The sequence below is a fragment of the Anarhichas minor genome, unplaced genomic scaffold, assembly GCF_050575085.1.
Source record: "Anarhichas minor isolate MPS153535 unplaced genomic scaffold, ASM5057508v1 ptg000136l, whole genome shotgun sequence".
In the NCBI taxonomy this organism is placed as follows: Eukaryota; Metazoa; Chordata; class Actinopteri; order Perciformes; family Anarhichadidae; genus Anarhichas; species Anarhichas minor.
The window spans coordinates 21,233,460-21,252,712 of NW_027466582.1; the positions used below are offsets into that span (position 1 = coordinate 21,233,460).

General features: G+C 43.8%; 1 protein-coding gene across 1 annotated transcript; it reads left to right on the forward strand.

Moving 5' to 3' along the window:
- The first annotated feature begins 418 nt into the window (after positions 1–418).
- ism2b (isthmin 2b) lies at positions 419–11,565 on the forward strand. Its single transcript, XM_076084436.1, has 6 exons — positions 419–529; positions 4,079–4,330; positions 5,732–6,065; positions 7,846–7,983; positions 8,111–8,179; positions 10,750–11,565. Exons 1-6 carry the CDS (start codon positions 419–421, stop codon positions 11,265–11,267), a joined length of 1,422 nt encoding a protein of 473 aa, XP_075940551.1. The 3' UTR covers positions 11,268–11,565.
- The last annotated feature ends 7,688 nt before the right edge of the window (positions 11,566–19,253 follow it).

Genomic DNA, 19,253 nt, shown 5'->3' on the forward strand with positions numbered 1-19,253 from the left:
CCCACCCACGACGGAATGACTCACAGTTTGAAGTAGTTGAATAAGCGAGCGTCGGTGCGGACGGAGAGATTCTGCGTGGGGTATTTAACTTCCTTCTGGTACTTAAAGCTCTACCAACTGTGTTTTTATGGGGAAGAGAAGCGCTGTGCTCGACCCGCCATACGGACTGGACTGACTGTTGCTGCGCGAGGCGCTGGTACCAGATATGGATAGCGCGCGGGATACCTCTGGGCGCTGCTGCGCATCTTCATAAAGTGCGACACTTCGAGACTGACGACGCCGAAGACTTCATTTGTCCTGAGTCCAGGTTGCTGACAAACGGAGGACCAGGTGGACCCAACCAACACTCTCATTTAGGTTTGAGAGAAACCTCCAAAGAACTTTACACATCCTCACAGGAAGCTTAGAAGTAGAGAACATGTGTCAAGAGGTCGCGAGGAGATGCCCCGCGCTGCTGCTGGCTGTGTCGCTGCTCCTCGTGGGTTCGGGGACCGGGTTTCCGACCAGACTCAAGAACGCTGCTCACAAGGTACGGTTCACATATTGGTTCAATGTCGGCTTTTTGTCAAGTTTAGCAAGTTGCAGCAACAAGTTTCAAAAAGCTGCGATGTCTTAAAATCACACCTGCCGCCAAAGAAAACCATTTTTTCTCAAATACTTCAGCTAAAGTTAGCTTGGTGGAGCATCTTTGCTAACTGTTGTAAAATGTCGATAGTCTAATTTTGTGGTCAGCTTTATTGCTTAATATCATATCTTCATTAATGTCCTACTTTTTATTTCAATGCTTTGGCAACTTTGAATGCCAATAAAGTCACTAAATTATACAAATATCACAAAACTAATACTAAAATCATCTAAAATTGTGATGTGACAGAATTGCCATACTCATATTGAATAATGTCATTAGTAAGTATTGGGTATGACACACTCTAGAATCAGGTGCCTTTAAGGCATTTTGAAAAATATTACAAGTTATTAATTTGTTATTTCCAACACATTCTATGTTTATTTGCTCATCTTTTAAGTGGACCTTCTGTTTCCATCACATGATTGAATGAATGAAGTGATGTGAAAGGACAGAATCTCTCCTCTTCACTGGTACATGCTGGGCTGTGTGTGCTGCATACTGTGTCTATGGGAATGTTGATGTTACACACAGACATATTTGGATATCAAAGCCTTTTAGTGTGTGTTTGGGTCAGAGTTCAGCTTTTGCCTTTGAACTCTCCTTCTTGTGTGGCCTCCCATAGATTCCCTATTGGGACTCTCTCATCATCTGTCTGACTGATGTCAAAGCAGAACTAGGGAGGGAGGAGGAGAAGGAAACGATTAGTGAGAAGAAGAAGAAATCTCCCTGTGGCTGTGTGGCTGTTCATTTCCTTCACCAAAAGGCTGCCGTTGGTGACTCTGTGCCCTTGCCTGTGACCTGCTGGATGGAGAGGAGAGATTAGCAGAGGAAAAGAGGAGGAGGTGCCGAGTAACGAGATGCTTATGTAACCAGAATAAGGCGAGCCCTCGGCATCTCTCACACTGGTGCTCGGGTCAAGTGTCATTCATCTGATTGTTTACATTGGCTCTTTTTTGTGTTAATGTGGAATTTCCTGTTTTTGGTTTTACCCCATCCCTCAGCGAAGAAGAAAAGGAGGGGGGGTTTGTGTTGAAGTGGCCTCTTTTCTAAATCTCTGGACCTGTTTGCCCTGACTGTTTTGTACCCCCACTTTCCACCCCGACCTCCACAACCTCACCCTGATTCCACCAGGCATGCATTTGTTGTCCCGTTTCCATTTGCTAAAGATGGCGATCAAAGAGCGTGCATAGTTTCTTGTTCTTGGGTAATGGTTTGGAAACAGCCAAGTGCAGAGGCCTTTGATATCTGCGGGCACATAAATCAGGGCTGCCACACCGCCTGCCCCCCACCCCACCGTATTCCGTCGCTGCTCCTCACCTCGGCCCCTGCTGCCCCAATCCCGTCTCCCTGACCTGAATGTGTGTCACCATCAGCAGTAGCTATGACAGTAGCTCAAAATGGATCCAGCCTTTTCAGTTTAGTAAGAGGACACAGTGCATGCAACTAATGTTTGTCTAAGAGAGAAGCAGCCTCCAGACCAGACCGAGGTCCCCCACTGCATCCAGATAGTCTCACTCTTAAACACACTGCATGCCATCAGCCGTCGGCCTTTGATCAGAAGCGCCCCACTATAGAGAGGAGGAGAGCAGGATCAGAGAGAACGAGGGGGAGGAAGAGAGGAGGAGAGTGATATACAGGGCGAAAGAATACTGGATCCAGATGTGTAACAAGACGCGATGAGGAGGGTGTGAAAGTATGTGACTCTGGACCCTCTGTGTCTGTGGGTGTGGAGGTGGAGGAGCATGTGTGTGAATTGGTGTGTAATGTGAATCTTGTCACTGCTGGTCAGATTTGACAGTGATGCACTCATGCTGCTAATAACAGGCCAGTGACACGGTCAAATGGAGCATAATTTTATTCTTCAATAACATCTGATATGAGACACCAGATGTTGGGGTTTTTAATGCTTGCATTCTTATAAGAAGGAATACATCTTTTATACATAAGCAATGCACAAAGAGTTGGCTTTTTAAGTAAGACAGTTATTTAAAGAAATAGACACTAACCAAATAATGACCTCTATGCAACATTAGTTTAATTATTGATTAATCTGATGATTCATTGATACATCATTTAACCTACTGCATAAAATGTCAGGCAATAATAAAAAATGTCCATTCCAGTTTCCCAGAGTCCAAGCTGACGTCTTCAAATGTCTTGTTTTGTCTGAACAACAGTCCAATACCAAAAGATGCTCCTTTTACAATGACATTAATCAGAGAAAATCAACACATTTTCACAATGAGAGGCTTCATCTCTAGATTTGTTGTCATGTTTGCTTGAAAAAATGACTTGAAGGATCGATTTTCTGTCCATCAGTTAATGGATTAATGGCTTCAGCTCTACTAACATCATATCCAGTGGCTAAAATTACAGAGATAAAGGCTGAACATGCTACTTGTCATCACCAGTTTACAGATATCTGGGGAGGGGGCCAACTTCTCTTCATCCATCATTTATCATGCTTGACGGGCTTCTCCTCTAAACAGGCACATGCTTGAGTTTGACCGACCACATAACCTCTTTATGGGACAATCGCAGGCCGTCAGTGAAAAGTACGCTCTGTTCTAGAGGCCATAAGTATAAATCATCAACCATTGGGTCATTGATTCAGACAACTCTTCTCCTCTTTAGGCCTCCAACTGCAACTGGTTTGTTCTGAGCAGACCACAAACTGGCTCATGTCAAAACTCAAGGTCCAGTCCAATCCTGTGTTTGAGCCAATTTAGCATATTCAGGATGATATAGACAGACCAGGGTTCATTACAGGCATAGCTTTTGTGTTTTACCAGTATCAGGTATGAAATAGATATGCGTCTCATTATAAAACAGACACATGCACACTGGAGAATGAAACCAAAGACAAATCCATTTTCAGTGACTATAGTCCAGATACAGTAGACAGATCGACAATTCCCCGCCGTTATAATGTCATCATTAATCCCCATAAATCTCAGAGATCAACATGTCTTCCTGCTGGGCTCAGTAACTGGAAAACCTGGAAGGTCAAATGAAGTGGCGGCCATAGTGGCGGCAGCACAGCAGGTTCAGACACGCTCGCAGCAGCCCAGGGGTCCCACGCCTCCCAGGCCCTCTCATTAAAGCTAAAAGAGGAGCTCTCTGGCACAGGCCCCTCTTTGTCCACAGCCTGGATGCCATGACTGTTGTGGGAAAAAAACAAAAGAATGAAACGAACGAAGGCTGGTTGGTCACTTGGCTGGTTAGTTGGATGCCTCAGGGGCTCTGTGGAATTACTGACCAAGCTACAATGTGGTCGATGGTTTAAAGGGTTATTCCTGGAGACAGAGCACTAATTGTGTTTTTTCATCAATGAGTCACTATAAATATAGGTCTTTATTTGCATCATTAGCCCTGACGTAGCCACTGGCTTATGTTATTGTTTCTGGTCCAGATAAAGTCTTCATCTTGTGTCTCTACTTGTTCGTTCAGGCTCATGGCCACCCGATTCACAGCGGTGGGGTCCAATATGTGCCTGAGGCTTTGGAGCAGCAGAACCAAGTCCAGAGTCTCCTGTCTGAGCCCCACAGCCACCAGAGGAGGTGGTCCCACCCCCAGCACCGCTCCGTTGGTGTTCTTCCACAGCCCGAGCCTGAGGAGGAGACCAAACCCTTCATCCTGGACCTCAAGAACTTTCCAGACCTGGCCAATGCTGACATCAACTCACAGAACCCCAACATACAGGTGAGTCTCAGACAGGCTTATATATGAAACAGGTGCAGTGCCCGTTCGGGACTTGCCCGTTTGGAACAAGGCGTATTGCATGGCCCTCAGAAGGGCTCATCGCAGGGCTGTCGAGAGCCGCTCATTGCTCATTGACTCCAGGGAAGTGAAGAAGAGTTTAGTTGTAACGTTAGTGTATCCATCTTTCAGCAGCAACGTGAAATGTGAATGAGTGAATGAGTGAATAAAGGCCCGACGGCAGAGCCCTGAAGCCCTGCTGCACAACATTTATTAAAAGGTAAAAAGATGATGGTTCTGGCTCGGACTAGAGATTTCTGTACCAAATAAAGTGACGATGGCGCAAAATTTGGACACAAAAAAGCTAATTTGGACACAATTGAAAATGACGTAAAAACGATGTCGACGTGTATACTGTAGATTCCTCTGGGCCCACAGAGTCCAGCAGAAAATCATTTTGTTTTTGAGACTTATGGTTACAGGTTACAGGGGTGTATTGCTGGGGACTCCCCCACAAAGTGTGAAGTAGTCGATTGTTATTGTTAGCCTTTTGTTGAGTTAAATTATCTATTTCCTTATTATTTCCTTAATGTGTAAGAAAACAGTCTTTCAGTCTAATCTTAGTGACCCGGCTGCATATATTCTGCTATTATTGAATTAGGCTCTGTAGTCATAGGTGTGAGCCATTGAGTCCTCATCATCTTCTAAATTGACCCAAAACATTCAAAAGTGATCAGAATGTGGTTAGAGGGACATGAGAATGTCTACATCAAGTAGAGAAACCGATGTCATGCCTGATCACTTTTCATGTAGCAAATTCTGACTCAAAGATATATTCAACTAAGACGAATGACAGCATTTCCAATCCTCATACATCTTTCCTAACTGTGAAATTGAGTTCACAACAGAACAAAAGGATTTCCCCTGTAGTCTCCCTGTTGCCTGGTCTTCACATCAGCTGAAGTGGGCCCTTGGAAGTACTGTAACATCGAGGATGAGTCATATTGACTAATGAGAGGTAGTTATCCAGAATAAATGCTCATATTCCCTCCCTGAGCGGATCGCTTGGTTGGCTGAATACTCATGCTCACGTCTGGCTGGCTGACTTAGATCAGTGGGTTCGCTTGCTAAAAAACTTCTCAGACGATTTGAGTTGTAACTCAAAAGTATTGGAGGTACTTTTCGTTTTTTATGACACATTATGGCAAAATCACAGTCAACGCGGCAATACTGGACAGTTCAATGTCTTGTTGTGTCATTGTCTTCTACTCACCGTTAATAAGTAATTTCTAAGTTTGCTTTGCTAGTTTAGACTAATAGGAGAGAGTTGTTAAGCAAATATTGATGCTGTCCAAGATCAGATCAGTGACACACATACTTCAGATTGATTCTATTTCTGCGTAGGTAACCATTGAGGTGGTGGACGACCCTCAGATGGAGGTAGAGATGGACCTTGCCAAGGAAAAAGACTGGCTACCTTCTTCTTCCTCCTCACCCTCCTCCACAGTGGATTGGCTCGGAGGCAAGAAGCTTTTCTGGCCTCTTTTTTGGAGTTACACCGACAGCGATTCCAGCGAGGACAGCAACAGCCGGTCAGGCATGGAGGAAACTGGCGAGGAAGAGGAGGAGGAGGATTACTCCCTGGATTACGGTAGTGAAGAGCCATTACCCAGCGGAGTGGGCGGAGACTGGGATACACGTTGGAACGAAGGCTGGGATCCAATGCAGAGCTACTATGGTAAGGTTTGCCAAGTGGTACACTGGCTGTCTGCTAGTACAGCCACACAGCTCTTTTAGATATGACTTCATCACAATGATTATGGCTTTTAGAAAAGGACCAAAATGTATCCTGTGAGTTTTACCAAAGAAGGGGAATGCAAAAGGGGAAAGTATGGAAATACAGTTACTGAATTTATCATATGAAAAAAGAGATGGAAATATCTGGAAGGAGAGAAAGCGAGACAGAGAAGTACAGAGTGGCTCAGGAAGGCTGCATGATAACTGTCTTCACAGTCAGAGAGAAGCAAACGATGCCAGCAGGCAGCATGAGCATTGGACCATCAGGACATTGTGGGTAATGCGTACTTTGAAGTGGACACTGGTCGTGCTGGGTAGAGGCCTGCCTTTTGAAGATGGGTCCGATGCGCTCGCTAATGGCAGCGTGAGGCCACCACTGTTCCCTGGGACAAAACAGCGCTCTGCCTGTGGACAATTAGGGGGCAGATTTGGAACACAGAATGACAGGGGCCATTCGGTCGGCCCTTTTCATCCTTCCCCGGGACCCCATGCCCCCCCCCCCCCCCCCACCCCCAGACCCTGGCGGCCCTTACTGCCTTCTGCGGCTCAGCCTTTAGAGCCAGTTCAAGAATTCCGGGGGGCTTTCAGGGCTCTGCATAACTTTTACAGCTCTTTCCCCCCTCTTAATTCTGCCTTCCTCTGGTGGGAAAATATGTTGTGTCTCAGCCTGCACAGACCACTTATTCATTGGTAAAGATAGTAAATAATTAGGGAAAGAGAAAGAGAAAGGTGTACATAGTGAATGAAAGGGAGAGAAGAGGAAGAAGAGAAAGAAAAAGAACGGGCAAGGCAGTGTGTGATTCCTACTGTAGATCAGAGAGCAGTCATGGGCTCACCACAGCCGGAGGCTTCATTCTTCAGAGATATTTCACATCAATACAAATCTGTGCATGATCGGTCTATTTGTTTTCAAAGGTTGTTGCACTAACTTCTACTGTTGTGTTGTCATCTCAAAATGTGCTAGCAGGTGGCGAGTTTGGGCTAGTTTTTACTATATACCAATATATAGATTTGAACTGTTGTACATGTAGTCGAGCCAGCAAAAGGCAACAATGCCTATTAAGTGGTCACATCTAAAGGCTCTGAACATAAATCAAAGATGTCTGCCGTGGCTCCTTCTGTAATTAAGACTCTCCTGAGACCTCATTCCCGTATGGCCACATGGCGAGTTGGCAGCGCCCACAAAGTCAAATTGGGTGTTCGCTACACCCAAGCTGGTATTTCTGCACCCACCTCGCCTTTAATCAAGAATGACTTGTTTTCAGTGTTATTAACACCACAAGGAAACATGGTGCAGAGGCGGACAGCCACAGCACAGCTTCTCTCTCTAATTTGACTGAGGCCTTCTTAAAAAGAATATGGGTTTGCATGGGAAAGGCTGGACCAGGAGAAAATTGTCATTCATATGGAATGAGACAGTCCAGCCCTGGATAAGACCGTTGAAGTACATACTGAGGTCTCTTTAACACAAAACTGTACGGTGTTTTGTTGTATGTGTTTTTTGAAATAGTTTCTTATCAGTTTGTTAAATACAGTACATATCTTTATTGTAATCTGTGCCAGGAAGCATGATGTAGAGCTCCTGTAACTGTACATTGAATTCCATGCTTTCCTTTTGTATTCCTCTCAATATGTAAATGATATTGTGCTTAGTAGAATCTTTTTGTTTTGCTTCAGTTTGTGGCACCGACAGTGTTTGCATTTTGTTTTTCTTTCCACAGAGAAGGAGACAGATGAGTGGACTCCCTGGTCTCCGTGTTCAGTGACATGTGGAAACGGTGAGAGGAAGAGGACTAAATCCTGTGGCTACTCCTGCACTCTGACAGAAGCCTCCAAGTGTGACCTGGAGCCTTGTCCTGGTGAGAATATATTTCCCTTTCAATAGAGAAACATAATAAACCAAAGCCAGAGTATTTACATATTTATATTCTACTTTCCCAGCTGTTTTTTTAATCTACAGCTGATGTATCGCTCTTCTCTTTGTAGGTGATGTCAACACTGTGGTAGAGCCTTTCCCTTTTGAGATGGAGAATGGCACAGAGCCATTTGGTACAGGTGAGTTTTTCTAATGGGAAGTTCTCCATAGCATCTTTCATTAGCTTAAAGGGTCGCACCATATTTTAACCCATTAACTGCAAGCTGTTTATACTGTACAGTCCACAATCTACAATCAAAGCCAGTCAGATATATCCTGTTGTTGTAGTTACCTCTTTGGCTAATGGATTATGGGGGTCACTAATCGGCGGACCTCGGTCCGGACCCTGTTCCTCATGGACCTATAACCAATAGATAATTGAGAATTATTACATTTTTACGGAGCGCTTCTATTTTAACAGGTGCAGCTTTTCCAGCCTTTACAGCACTCTTCAGCAGTCCAGAAAATATACCAACCAATTATATGCGTTGTAAATCACATCACGTGATGCTACTCAGCCAATCACATATGGGTATTCAGATAAGCATGTGATATACACACACAGGAGAGAGACGGGACAAGAGACGAATAGTCGGAGAAGTACGTTAGTCAGACGTTCTCCAAAAAGAGAAAAGTGGACAGAGAGACCAGAGCCTTTGACCACGAATGGACAGGCTGTTATATGGACAGTTTAAAACCAGTATGTCTCATGTTCAGAGTGGTGATTATTAAAAGCAGTAATGTGAAGCGCCAAAGACAAAGAACAAATCTTTTGAGCAAACGTACCCACTCAGATCTGAAATAAAGGCACAGAAAATATACAATCTAAGAGCCCAATATGATCAGAATCCCAACACGTTAATTCACTGACCAACAATGATGTTAACACTGTCGGGAACGAAAAGGTGTGTTTGAGTTATCAGCATATAAGAAAAACGAAATTATTGACATCAATAGAATTATTAATGTCAGTAAGATTATTAATAATAACGGGGCACCACCCTGAGAACAGGGACCAATAACCAAACGATAAACTAAGTGAAAAACATAATCTCATAATTAGTGTTCACTCACAATGTCAACAGTCAACGTACTATTACACATTCAGAGTGAAAGTGAAGGTGTTGAGTACGAGCACAGACCACATATCAGCTATCATCACAATACACATGCACAAAGTAATCACAGACAGCTGCTCCTTAAAGTATAACAGTTTATTAAGTTCCAGTAATAATGATCTAGTCAACTAAGATCTAAAACTAACAACAACTATACATCTATGAGCATCTATGAACGTGGCACGTCACGTGGGACTACAAGTGGAAGATAGACTATCACATGGAGGGGTAGTTCCACTCGTGACCACGCCTCGCTAGACAATAGACATCTCGTTATCTCCACGTGTCTGAGGTAGTTAGCTCAACTATATGTGTGTGTGTGGGTTAGTAGAAGAAGAGAGAAAGCAAACAAAACAAAATAAATCCTCCAAAACTAGGCAGATCCTCACCACCGATAAAATACGAAAATCGTGATTCTACCACACAAGTTTTGCTGACGAAGTTTAATTCAGCCGGCCGTGATCCTGATTACTTTTACTCACTCGCGGTGACTGATCTATTACACCACAGTTGCAGCAGTATGAAATACACAGTCATTTCTACATTAACGATCTTGGTCGTTAATCTCGGCCATTATTGAGCATACACAACAGACCTAGGGTTTTCTTTTAAAAACAGCAATGTTGTGTTTCCGTGCTTCCTTACCCCAACGCGAGTCAGAGGGAAGAGCAATGTTTCAGGTGTCCCTGGTTATGTTATAAACTCTGTGACTTCCGGTCATAGAAGTCCCGCCTCGGTATCCCAGGCCTCGTCCAATGAGAGCAGCGCTGAGTTTTGGTCAACCGAAACTCAGGATTCACAGAATTCTTGGGGGGTTTGGTGTTTTATCAACCCAGATCAGGCTTTTGGCTAAACAAGCTGGCCTAAGTCAGATCCCTTTGTTTCAGAGCACATGGTCAGCCCCAACAACAGAGAGGATAGCGCTGAGACAAGTGGTTTAATAACCACAGATAAAGTCCCTGCTCACACATTTATCATTTTAGAAGATGAGAAGAATATAATATCGTGGCTTTTTGGGTTGATCACTTCACACCTGAATGAACTGAATTTAAAGCTGCAGGACAAAGACAATTCAGTTAAATACATTTTTCAAAAGCTCTCTGTTATGTATTACATTTTTTTATCCAGTCCTTATTTTACTTGAAATGAGAAAAGAACATGTATTTATTATTAGAGTATGTATTATTTATAAGTCATCCAGTTCAATTTGAAATCTGACAATAAATATTGTTGAGATAACATTCAATTGAACTTTCTTTATTTCATCACTTTGTCAGTTGTTGACTACATACAGATGTTAATATAACTGCTAGGCTACTTCAATATATATATGGGACTAAATGATAACGCCAGTTAGACATTGTTGTGATGATCTGGACCTTTGCATGAGGAAATTCTCTCTAAATGGATTATAGTAACACGCCCCTGATATGCTGTCACAGGGGAATGTAGCACTAGTGTGGAGCAGTGCAGCACTGTAACATAGATGTTTATAGATGCCAGACATTGGATCCAAACTTGACTACTAAGTGGCCTCTGTTAGTGCGACCATGAACAACTGTAACAAACTATTGCTGTCCTCTTTCCAATAGATGTGGACAGCTGTGAGAAGTGGCTCAACTGTAAGAGCGAGTTCCTCCAGAGGTACCTCCACCAGATGTTGTCTGAGCTGCCCAGCTGCCCCTGCTCCTTCCCCTCTGAAGTGGCGTACACTGTGGTCAGTATCTACGATGAGAACCACGGTCAACAGTTCCGCTGGCGTGACGCCAGCGCCCCCAAGGAGCGCCTGGACATCTACAAGCCGTCAGCGCGTAGCTGCATCCGCTCAGCACTTTCCGGCGACTCATCTACTCTCGCGGCGCAGCACTGTTGTTATGGTGATCGTGGCCGGCTGATCACGCGTGGGAAAGGTGCAGGAATGCCTAACCTGATCAGCACTGAGTTTTCACCTGAGCTGCACTTTAAAGTTGACGTGCTGCCTTGGATTCTCTGCAAGGGAGACTGGAGTCGCTTCCATGCTGTGCGGCCACCAAATAATGGATTGAGCTGCGCAGAAAACCCCCATGAAGACGTGTTCATGAATGAACTGGAAGAGGCCAGGGAGTACTGAGGGACCACAGCCAAAACTACCACTTCACTCAGAGAGTCAGAGGGCCCAATCCTAATTTGAGAGGAGACTGTCTTCTTTAAAAGTCATGAAATGTTACATCTGAACCATCATGCATTAACCGAGCACTGACGCAGAGGAAATGCACATTTGTGGTTAGGATGGTAAAGTGTGGCTGTCTCAAGTTAGGATTTGGCAGAGTGTCCTGATATCAGGCTCCACTGAACTGAACTGAATTACAAGAATGGAAAAAAATGCAGTGTTCTCCCATCGCTTGCCAACCTGTTTCACATCTGGCATAACAACAAGGTCTCTCTTTATATTCACACTCTCCTGAGTGCGTGTTAGCATGATGTCTACATACTGGCTTTTTGATGATGATTGACAATAGCAACATATGGTAAACATCCAGATAATGCTTCTCGTAGGCTTTACATTAGAAAACCAATAAATGTGGGCTGGTTATATTGATGAAGCAAACACACGTATGGGAAGAGTCCAACAGAAGAATATCCCAATTATGCTGCTACAATATAAAATCCTTCAGGTTTTACAAAGGTATTAACAAGACAACAGGAAATCGGGAAACCCAAAAGATGCCACCTGCATTACCAGTAATCTACATTTCAGCCATTCTTTTGGGACACAAAAAATGTAGTAATGTTAGAAGAATTTAAGATCTCACAGAGAGGTAAACTACAAGGATTAGAAACATTGTGCTGTCTGCTGAGAATTATGAGAATATCCCATTAGCATTAATGGTCCTGGAACAGCACATTTGATTGAAAATGTTTTGTCACACAGATTGATTTCATATGTTTCCTCACATTTTAACAACCAGGAAGATATATGATCTGGGTGCCAAAGAGTTAAAAATCAGACTTGCGTAAATCCAGCTCCCAAATCTCTATGGTGCAAATGTAGGAAACATTCTGTTCTACAGTGAGTGGATTGTGCTCATAGATCTCTACAATGTTCTCAGGGGGACTAATTGACCATGATAAACTCATTTGTTACATTACAGTCACTTAGCAGACGCTTCTTTATCCAAAGCGACTTACAAATCAGATCCTATCACATTCACACACCGTAGGCACAGCTACGGGAGACATTCGTTCATTTACCTCGGCAGCCGAGCACTATTGGAACTAGTACAAAGTGTTTTGGGAGGAAGATTAGGAGAAGCGTATCGGATGTCTAATCCTGATTGTAATTGATGAACAGATAATGCTTTTTGTGCAGTTTCAAATATAAATTGGAACCCTTAGAACTGAATAGTTGATGCATTGTGTGTGGTAGAAAGATGCCATTGTGCCATTGATACTTAAACTGTTGGTTTAGGGTCCTTGGGTTTATGAACATAAGTTGATTGGATAGAAAGGACAGTCCTACTTAAATAATAAACCCTGAGAGGTCATGCAGTTGGAGCTTTTACCCTAGAGGGCAGGGTAAGGAAACATGGAAGTAGTCACCTTTAGCAAATACCTCATAAGATATAGTGCAAAGGATTGAAAAAATATGTTGAGCATAATTAGAATAGTTTTTAGCATTGCAGCAGTAGCCGTGTTAACACTCTGCACCTCACACAGTGGCAGTGTTGTTAAACGTACACATTAAATACCTTCAGATTTCAGGACTGCACTTTCTATCCAGTCTTATTCTATGGATGTTCACTCCAAACCTTTTCAGGAATTCTGCCTCCAGATGTGTAGAACATACATTTACATTTTGGAATCAAAAAATTTTGGAATTAAAAAGGAAGGCACTTTATTTAAGATATATATACACAAAAGATTTATTGAAATCACGACTCATGTTGGCCATTTGTTGATGATAGTGTTATTGTGAAGGGAAACGCGTCAGAAATACTGCATTGTTCTATGAAAGTGCACATATCAAGTGTTCTGTTGAGGAAAGCATGATATTGTTGTGATTTCTGAATCTAGTATTACATGGTGTTGTACAGTATTTATTTGTCTGTTCTCTTTTTTAAGTTTGCTGAAGCTTTGAAATGTCTCTCTACTCAACATGGTGCACTAATCTGACGCAGAAATGAAGGCACCCATTATCAAAAGGGAAACCACTTGCCACATATCACTTCATACAGCAACATCAAGTGTCTTTTTCGTTCTACTTTGTACTGCAGTGCTTCAAGAATGTGTTGTTGCAATTATGCTGAAGAAATATATAAAGACCTTGCATTCATCATCTGACTCTTTAATGTGCCGTTTCTTTTTCCACACTTTGGATACTGTGTCGTGGAGCCAAGCATAGCATAGCTCTGGAGAGCAACATTCCTCAAAACTCAACTGAGTAGTTCTTTTATTGACTGACATAGCAAACCATTCCGTAACTTTCCTCTCCAACAAGACAGGTACAGTGCATCAAGCATTCCCTTTCGGAGCAAACATGTCACTTCCTTCTTTGCAGCAACAGGCTAAATATTAAGACATCCATTGGGAGCTACTGTACCAAGACCTGCCAGAAATGAAGTGTGACAGAGCATTCAGGCTTCTATTTCCGGTAGGCCGGCCGGCCACAAATGTTTGAATCCTCCTTCATATCAGGATTTTAGCAAAGAATAGATTTACGTTCAAAGACTAGTTTGACATTTTGGGAAATATGCTTATTTGCTCTCTTGCCGAGAGCTAGATGTAATTACAGGCATTTGAGTGATTGATACCACTCTCATGACTGTACGATAAATATGAAGCTACAGCGAGCAGACAGTTAGCTTAGCACATCCTAAGGTAACAAAATCTGCCTTCCAGCTCCTCTGGTTCCTGAATTGAACCAATGCGAGGATGATACATTGATCGCATTTTTTCAACTGGTCCAGTTGAGCACTGTACCCACCCCGTCTACCTTGGAGTAACCCTGGATCGTACTCTCTCCTTGGAGCACATCAACAATACAAAATCCAAAGTCGGTTCCCGAAACAACATTCTACGGAAACTGACCAACTCCAAATGGGGAGCCACAGCACATACATTAAGATGTACTGCTCTGGCCCTGTGCTATTCCTCTGCGGAATATGCATGTCCAGTTTGGGAGAGGTCAACCCATGCCAAGAAACTTGACCCAGCACTGAACAACACCTGCCGCCTGATCACTGGCTGCTTGAAACCCACCAACACAAGCAACCTTCACCTCCTCGCTGATATTAAACGGGAAGTTGCCAGTCGAGTCGAGAAAACTAAATCTACTAGTGATGAACGCCATCTCCTCCATGGATGTCACCCCCCCGGCCCAACAGCTAAAGTCAAGAAGAAGCTTTCTCAGCCATGTCCAGCCCCGAACAAAGTCTCGGGAAGAAACCAGAATCCAACTCTGGAGGGAAAAGCTTGAGAATGACCCTCCTCCAACTGTCATGGGAATACCCCCCACTGAAAACCTTCCCCCTGGCCCAGAAGCACCATGGGCTCAATGGAAAACACTAAACTGCCTCGGAACGAGAACGGGACGATCAACAGCTGCTCTGGTCAGATGGGGCTACAAGGCTGGCCCAACCACCTGTGACTGTGGAGAAGCAGACCATACTATGGAGCACTGCCTTGTCTGCCCTCCACTACGCAACCCTTGCAACTCAAAAGACCTTGCAGTGTTCAATAACAATGCAAAGGACTGTGTAAAGAAATGGGAAACTGTCATATAACCACCACGCTTCAGTGAAATGAAAAGAAGAACTGGTCCGGTTTGCAAACGCAAAGGCCAAACTCAAATGGTCCAGAAAAACAAAAGTCATGTATGGAGTGGAAACGTCGTTTGATTATTACGCATGTGAAATTGTACTAATTTAGCAGCTGGCTAGTTAGCTAGCTAGCTTGCTAAATCGACCATGCTTTCATGCTACACTGGTTACAGAAAGTGAGCCGAACAGTGGGCTAGTTGGACCTAAACGGTCTGTCTGTCACTTCCCGCTGGATTCCAGCGAACTAGTCTCCTAGCTGCGGGGAGTGAGGCGGAGGGACCACAGGGTGCAATAGCTAGCTAATTATTGACTCATTTTTTAGATCCCTGAAATGACACATAAATGTCTTCCTGTGATTGTTTCGATGGTGTTCACACCAGAAATGAACCGCTCCAGAGTTCACTTGACTGCAGTCCGAGACGTCCCCTTCCAGGAAAACCACAGATCGGTTTGTTGGTGCACTCTGGTGTTCACACCAACCCAAACCAACCGCATCAAGGTGGTAAATGCTCCAGGCCGTGTTGCCAGATCAGATTGCCAGTTTTTCAGCCAATCACGAATGAAAACCAGCCCAATTAAGAAAAGCCCAGCCCAAAATCATAACCTTGCCTGAAACCCATAAAACCATTACATGTGCAATAGAAAACACATCATAAGCATACAAAGCTTCATATCTATATTAAATGACCAAAAGATCAACTTTTAGATATACAGGCTATCGCAACCCACAAATAGCGCAAATGTCAATTGTCGTTGATGACGTCAATTTAAGTAGGTCCTCAGTTATCCCTTAAGAACAATTGAATACAACTCACGTCAATCAAATATTTTTCTAATTAAAAGAGTTGATAATATGAGTGAGTGGACACAACAAATATTACATTATATTGTTATAATATATTGTTTGGAGCCCAACAGTATTTTCCCAGCTCAATTTAATCAAGAGCAGCCCATTTGGCCAGAAAACCAAATCAAACCAAATCTGGAGACACTGGCTCCAGGTTTGGTCCAACTGGACTAAACGAGGCTGTGCGAACAGACCCTGCCCTAACGTCAACCTACCAGCTCTGGCTGTTTTTCACTGTTTCCTGTCTTTTTGCTAAGCTAGGCTTCATATTAATTAAGCATATTCCCCAAAATGTCAAACTATTCTTTTCACATAAAACTCTTCTTTGCTAATTCCCACACATGAATATTCCCCAAGATGTCAAATTCCTTTATACGTCTATTCCCTTGTAAAGTGCTTTAACAGTTAAATACAAAGTCAGACCATCAGGTCCCTGTATTCAGTGGTGAGCGTCCTGTCCACTTAACTGAGCTGGTGGAAGCTGGGATGCTAAATGGTTTAATAACATGTACACCATTTGTGGCTTTGTGTGTTAGCAGCTGCCTTGATGAGAAGTAATGCATATCAGGACAGGATTCAATTAAGAATCATGCATGAGTTCTCTTGCTAGCATGTGTTAGCAGTGAGTGCACTTCCTATGTGAACCAACAGCATTTCTAGTTTACTCTGTTTTTATCGTCTGTGTTCTCAGTCCAACATGGGTTTTCTTTTTAAATTGACTTCACGTCCAGAAGTCAAAAGTCCTAGTAACATGTTCTGTCAGTCTTCTAAACAATCAACCACAGTTTTTTTAAACCTTGCATGCTTCACAATTCTGTGGGAATTCTTCCGGTGATTCACAGGAGTGACACTTTTTTCATGAATAAGACTTTCAGTTGTGGTTGTGGCCCAAAGTTTTAGAGTGCAAGCAAGAGCACGATGGATAGCAGTGTTGGCTAGAAATTCCTGTTTATCGATGTTCCAGAAAAGACCAGCTGGATATCAAAATCATGCAGAAGGTTCCACTCAACCAGACAGAAAAAGTCCTGCTAATACATAAATGAAACCTCTTAAGCCCCTGCATGCCTTAACCAACAGCCGCCATCCCTGTCATCCATCTCCTCTGTGGTATCTAGGTTGATCTTTTTCTCCCATCATGTTCTCCGAGGCTATACTCTATCCAGAGGATTAAATAACATTGAGATTAAAAGTTCAAAGGTCAGGGTAATGCAAATCCATAGGTTTAAGCAATCCCAATACTCCATTTAGATACTTTAATTCCTGTAGGTCATGATGTCTATCATTGACCCAAGTGAAGAGCCTGGTTATGCGTTTACAATAGAACATTAGGTGAAAAGACGGACACAGTTAGCAGAGAATGTACTAATGTTATGTGCAGAAGCAAAGAGATACTTAGAAATCCATCCGTGTGTTGAGCTGTGGAATGAACACTAAGGAGCTTGGTAGGTCTACTATGGTCCTTCATTGACTCCTATGTTGACTACAGATGAGTGCTGAGTGGATGGAAGCCAGACACATGTGGACCACATTTCTGCCGCAGAATAACAGATAAATAACCTCAGATGTGTAAACAGAGGAGAAAGCAGAGAGAGAGAGAGAAAGATGAAAGAGAAAGGAGGTTCAAAACTCTGTGGCTAAAAGATGTTATCTGAAATATTGAATGGAGCACGAGTTCCCGGGCGGCTGCTTTTGAAAACCTGCTGAATACACTTCACAGTTAGTGGAGGGTGTGTGTGTCATGTTACTGTGGTTATACAGAAGTCCAAGCCGACCATTGTATATCAATTTAGCTTGGATTGTTTCACATACAAAATGTGAAAAAATTGGATTATCATCCAAATTTCTGAATGCATGCTTCGCAACGCACCTACATTTTAGTGAGTGAATGTGTGATGGGATTCATTCCTTTAGTTGTGGTGCTGGTGGCCCAGGCCCCGTGCCAGCGCTTGGTTACAAATCTGTTTACTTTTGTAGGCTGGCAGGAACATGAGATTTCCTCTGGGTGTACTTCGGCTGGTTAACCGGCAAACAGCATGGCCCTTCAAGTCCCTCGCTGCTCCCGCTACAGGCGGCCTTGCCCCTCCTTCAGATCACTTGTGCTGAGGGTAACCCCAGCCCACGTTAACAAACATACACTCACACACTAACAAGGCTTCAGAGAAAAACAGCCCTCATGGAAACACACATATTGCATTGATTGCGGGCCGTGCATTTTATACCTGGGCCTTCAGTGCTGTCCTACTACAGTTGAACCACCTCCTAATAACCTCATTATGACGCCACAGCTACGCGTTATTAGGGGTGTAACAATACACGTATTCATATCGAACCGTTCGGTACGAGGCTTACGAACCGAACAATACGATTGAATAATACTAGTACATTTGGAAAATGAAGAAGCTTAATTTGTGGGAAATATAATGTTTTCGGTGGACTTCGCTCAAACTGGCAACCCACCACGTAAGAGACACTCTGACCCCGGAAACAAAACATTGTACTCTGGTGAGGCGCCTGTGTACTGGGAGGCACGCTAAACTAGTTTAGCAGGAAAACAACAGCAGCACACACGCTACAAACTCTCCCCGCAGCGTTGAGCTGTTCCCTGCTGATTCAAACAGGCTAAAGCAATCGCCACACAATCCTCATTTCTCCAGACCATAGTTCCTGCTTAGTTAAAGAAAACAGCCCAAACAGAGAATCAAATGTCCCGACCCTAACCCCGCGCATGACTGGATGCTTCGTCATTAACAGACAATGCATATAGTCAAAATCAACGTAATTAACACAATGACAAGAGCAAACTCACAAGAACCAGTCACATATATTTATATGACAACAAAGCATGACAAATCAATCCAGGAACACTGTGGCGCTAAAACATGTATTTGTCAGGATCCAGGATCCCTGTCTGACCCGTTGTGTGTTTCCTCTGTTTCCCCTGATCTCCTCTCATGTGTCCTGTCATTCCCCTGTTTGTTATTGTGTGCCATGTGCTCTGTGTTTGTCCTCTGCCTCCAGACACCTCCCATGGCCACACCCTTGATTGTGCACAGCTGAGGACACTCCAGCCGATTACCTCCTGCAGGCTGACACACCAGACTCAGGTCCCACTAACGCTTCCCCTGGCACTATATCAACTCTGGTCCTGCAGTCTGGGGTTGTCAGGTCGTACCGTCTTTCACCCACTTCAACCCTGTATCATCTTCTGCCTCGAGGACCTGCCTCTGGTGTCCGTCGGTCCGGGAATCCCCCGTGCCCTCCTTGTGTTAACGGACTACACACCGCCGCTCTGCCCTCCGTTGTGTTACGGACTACACACCGCCGCTCTGCCTGCCCTCCGGTGTCGAGCCACGACTCACACCGCCACTCTGCCTACCCTCCGGTGTCGAGCCACAGGACATCACACTGTCGAGCTGCCAGCCCTCCGGTGTCGAGCCACGGGACTCACACC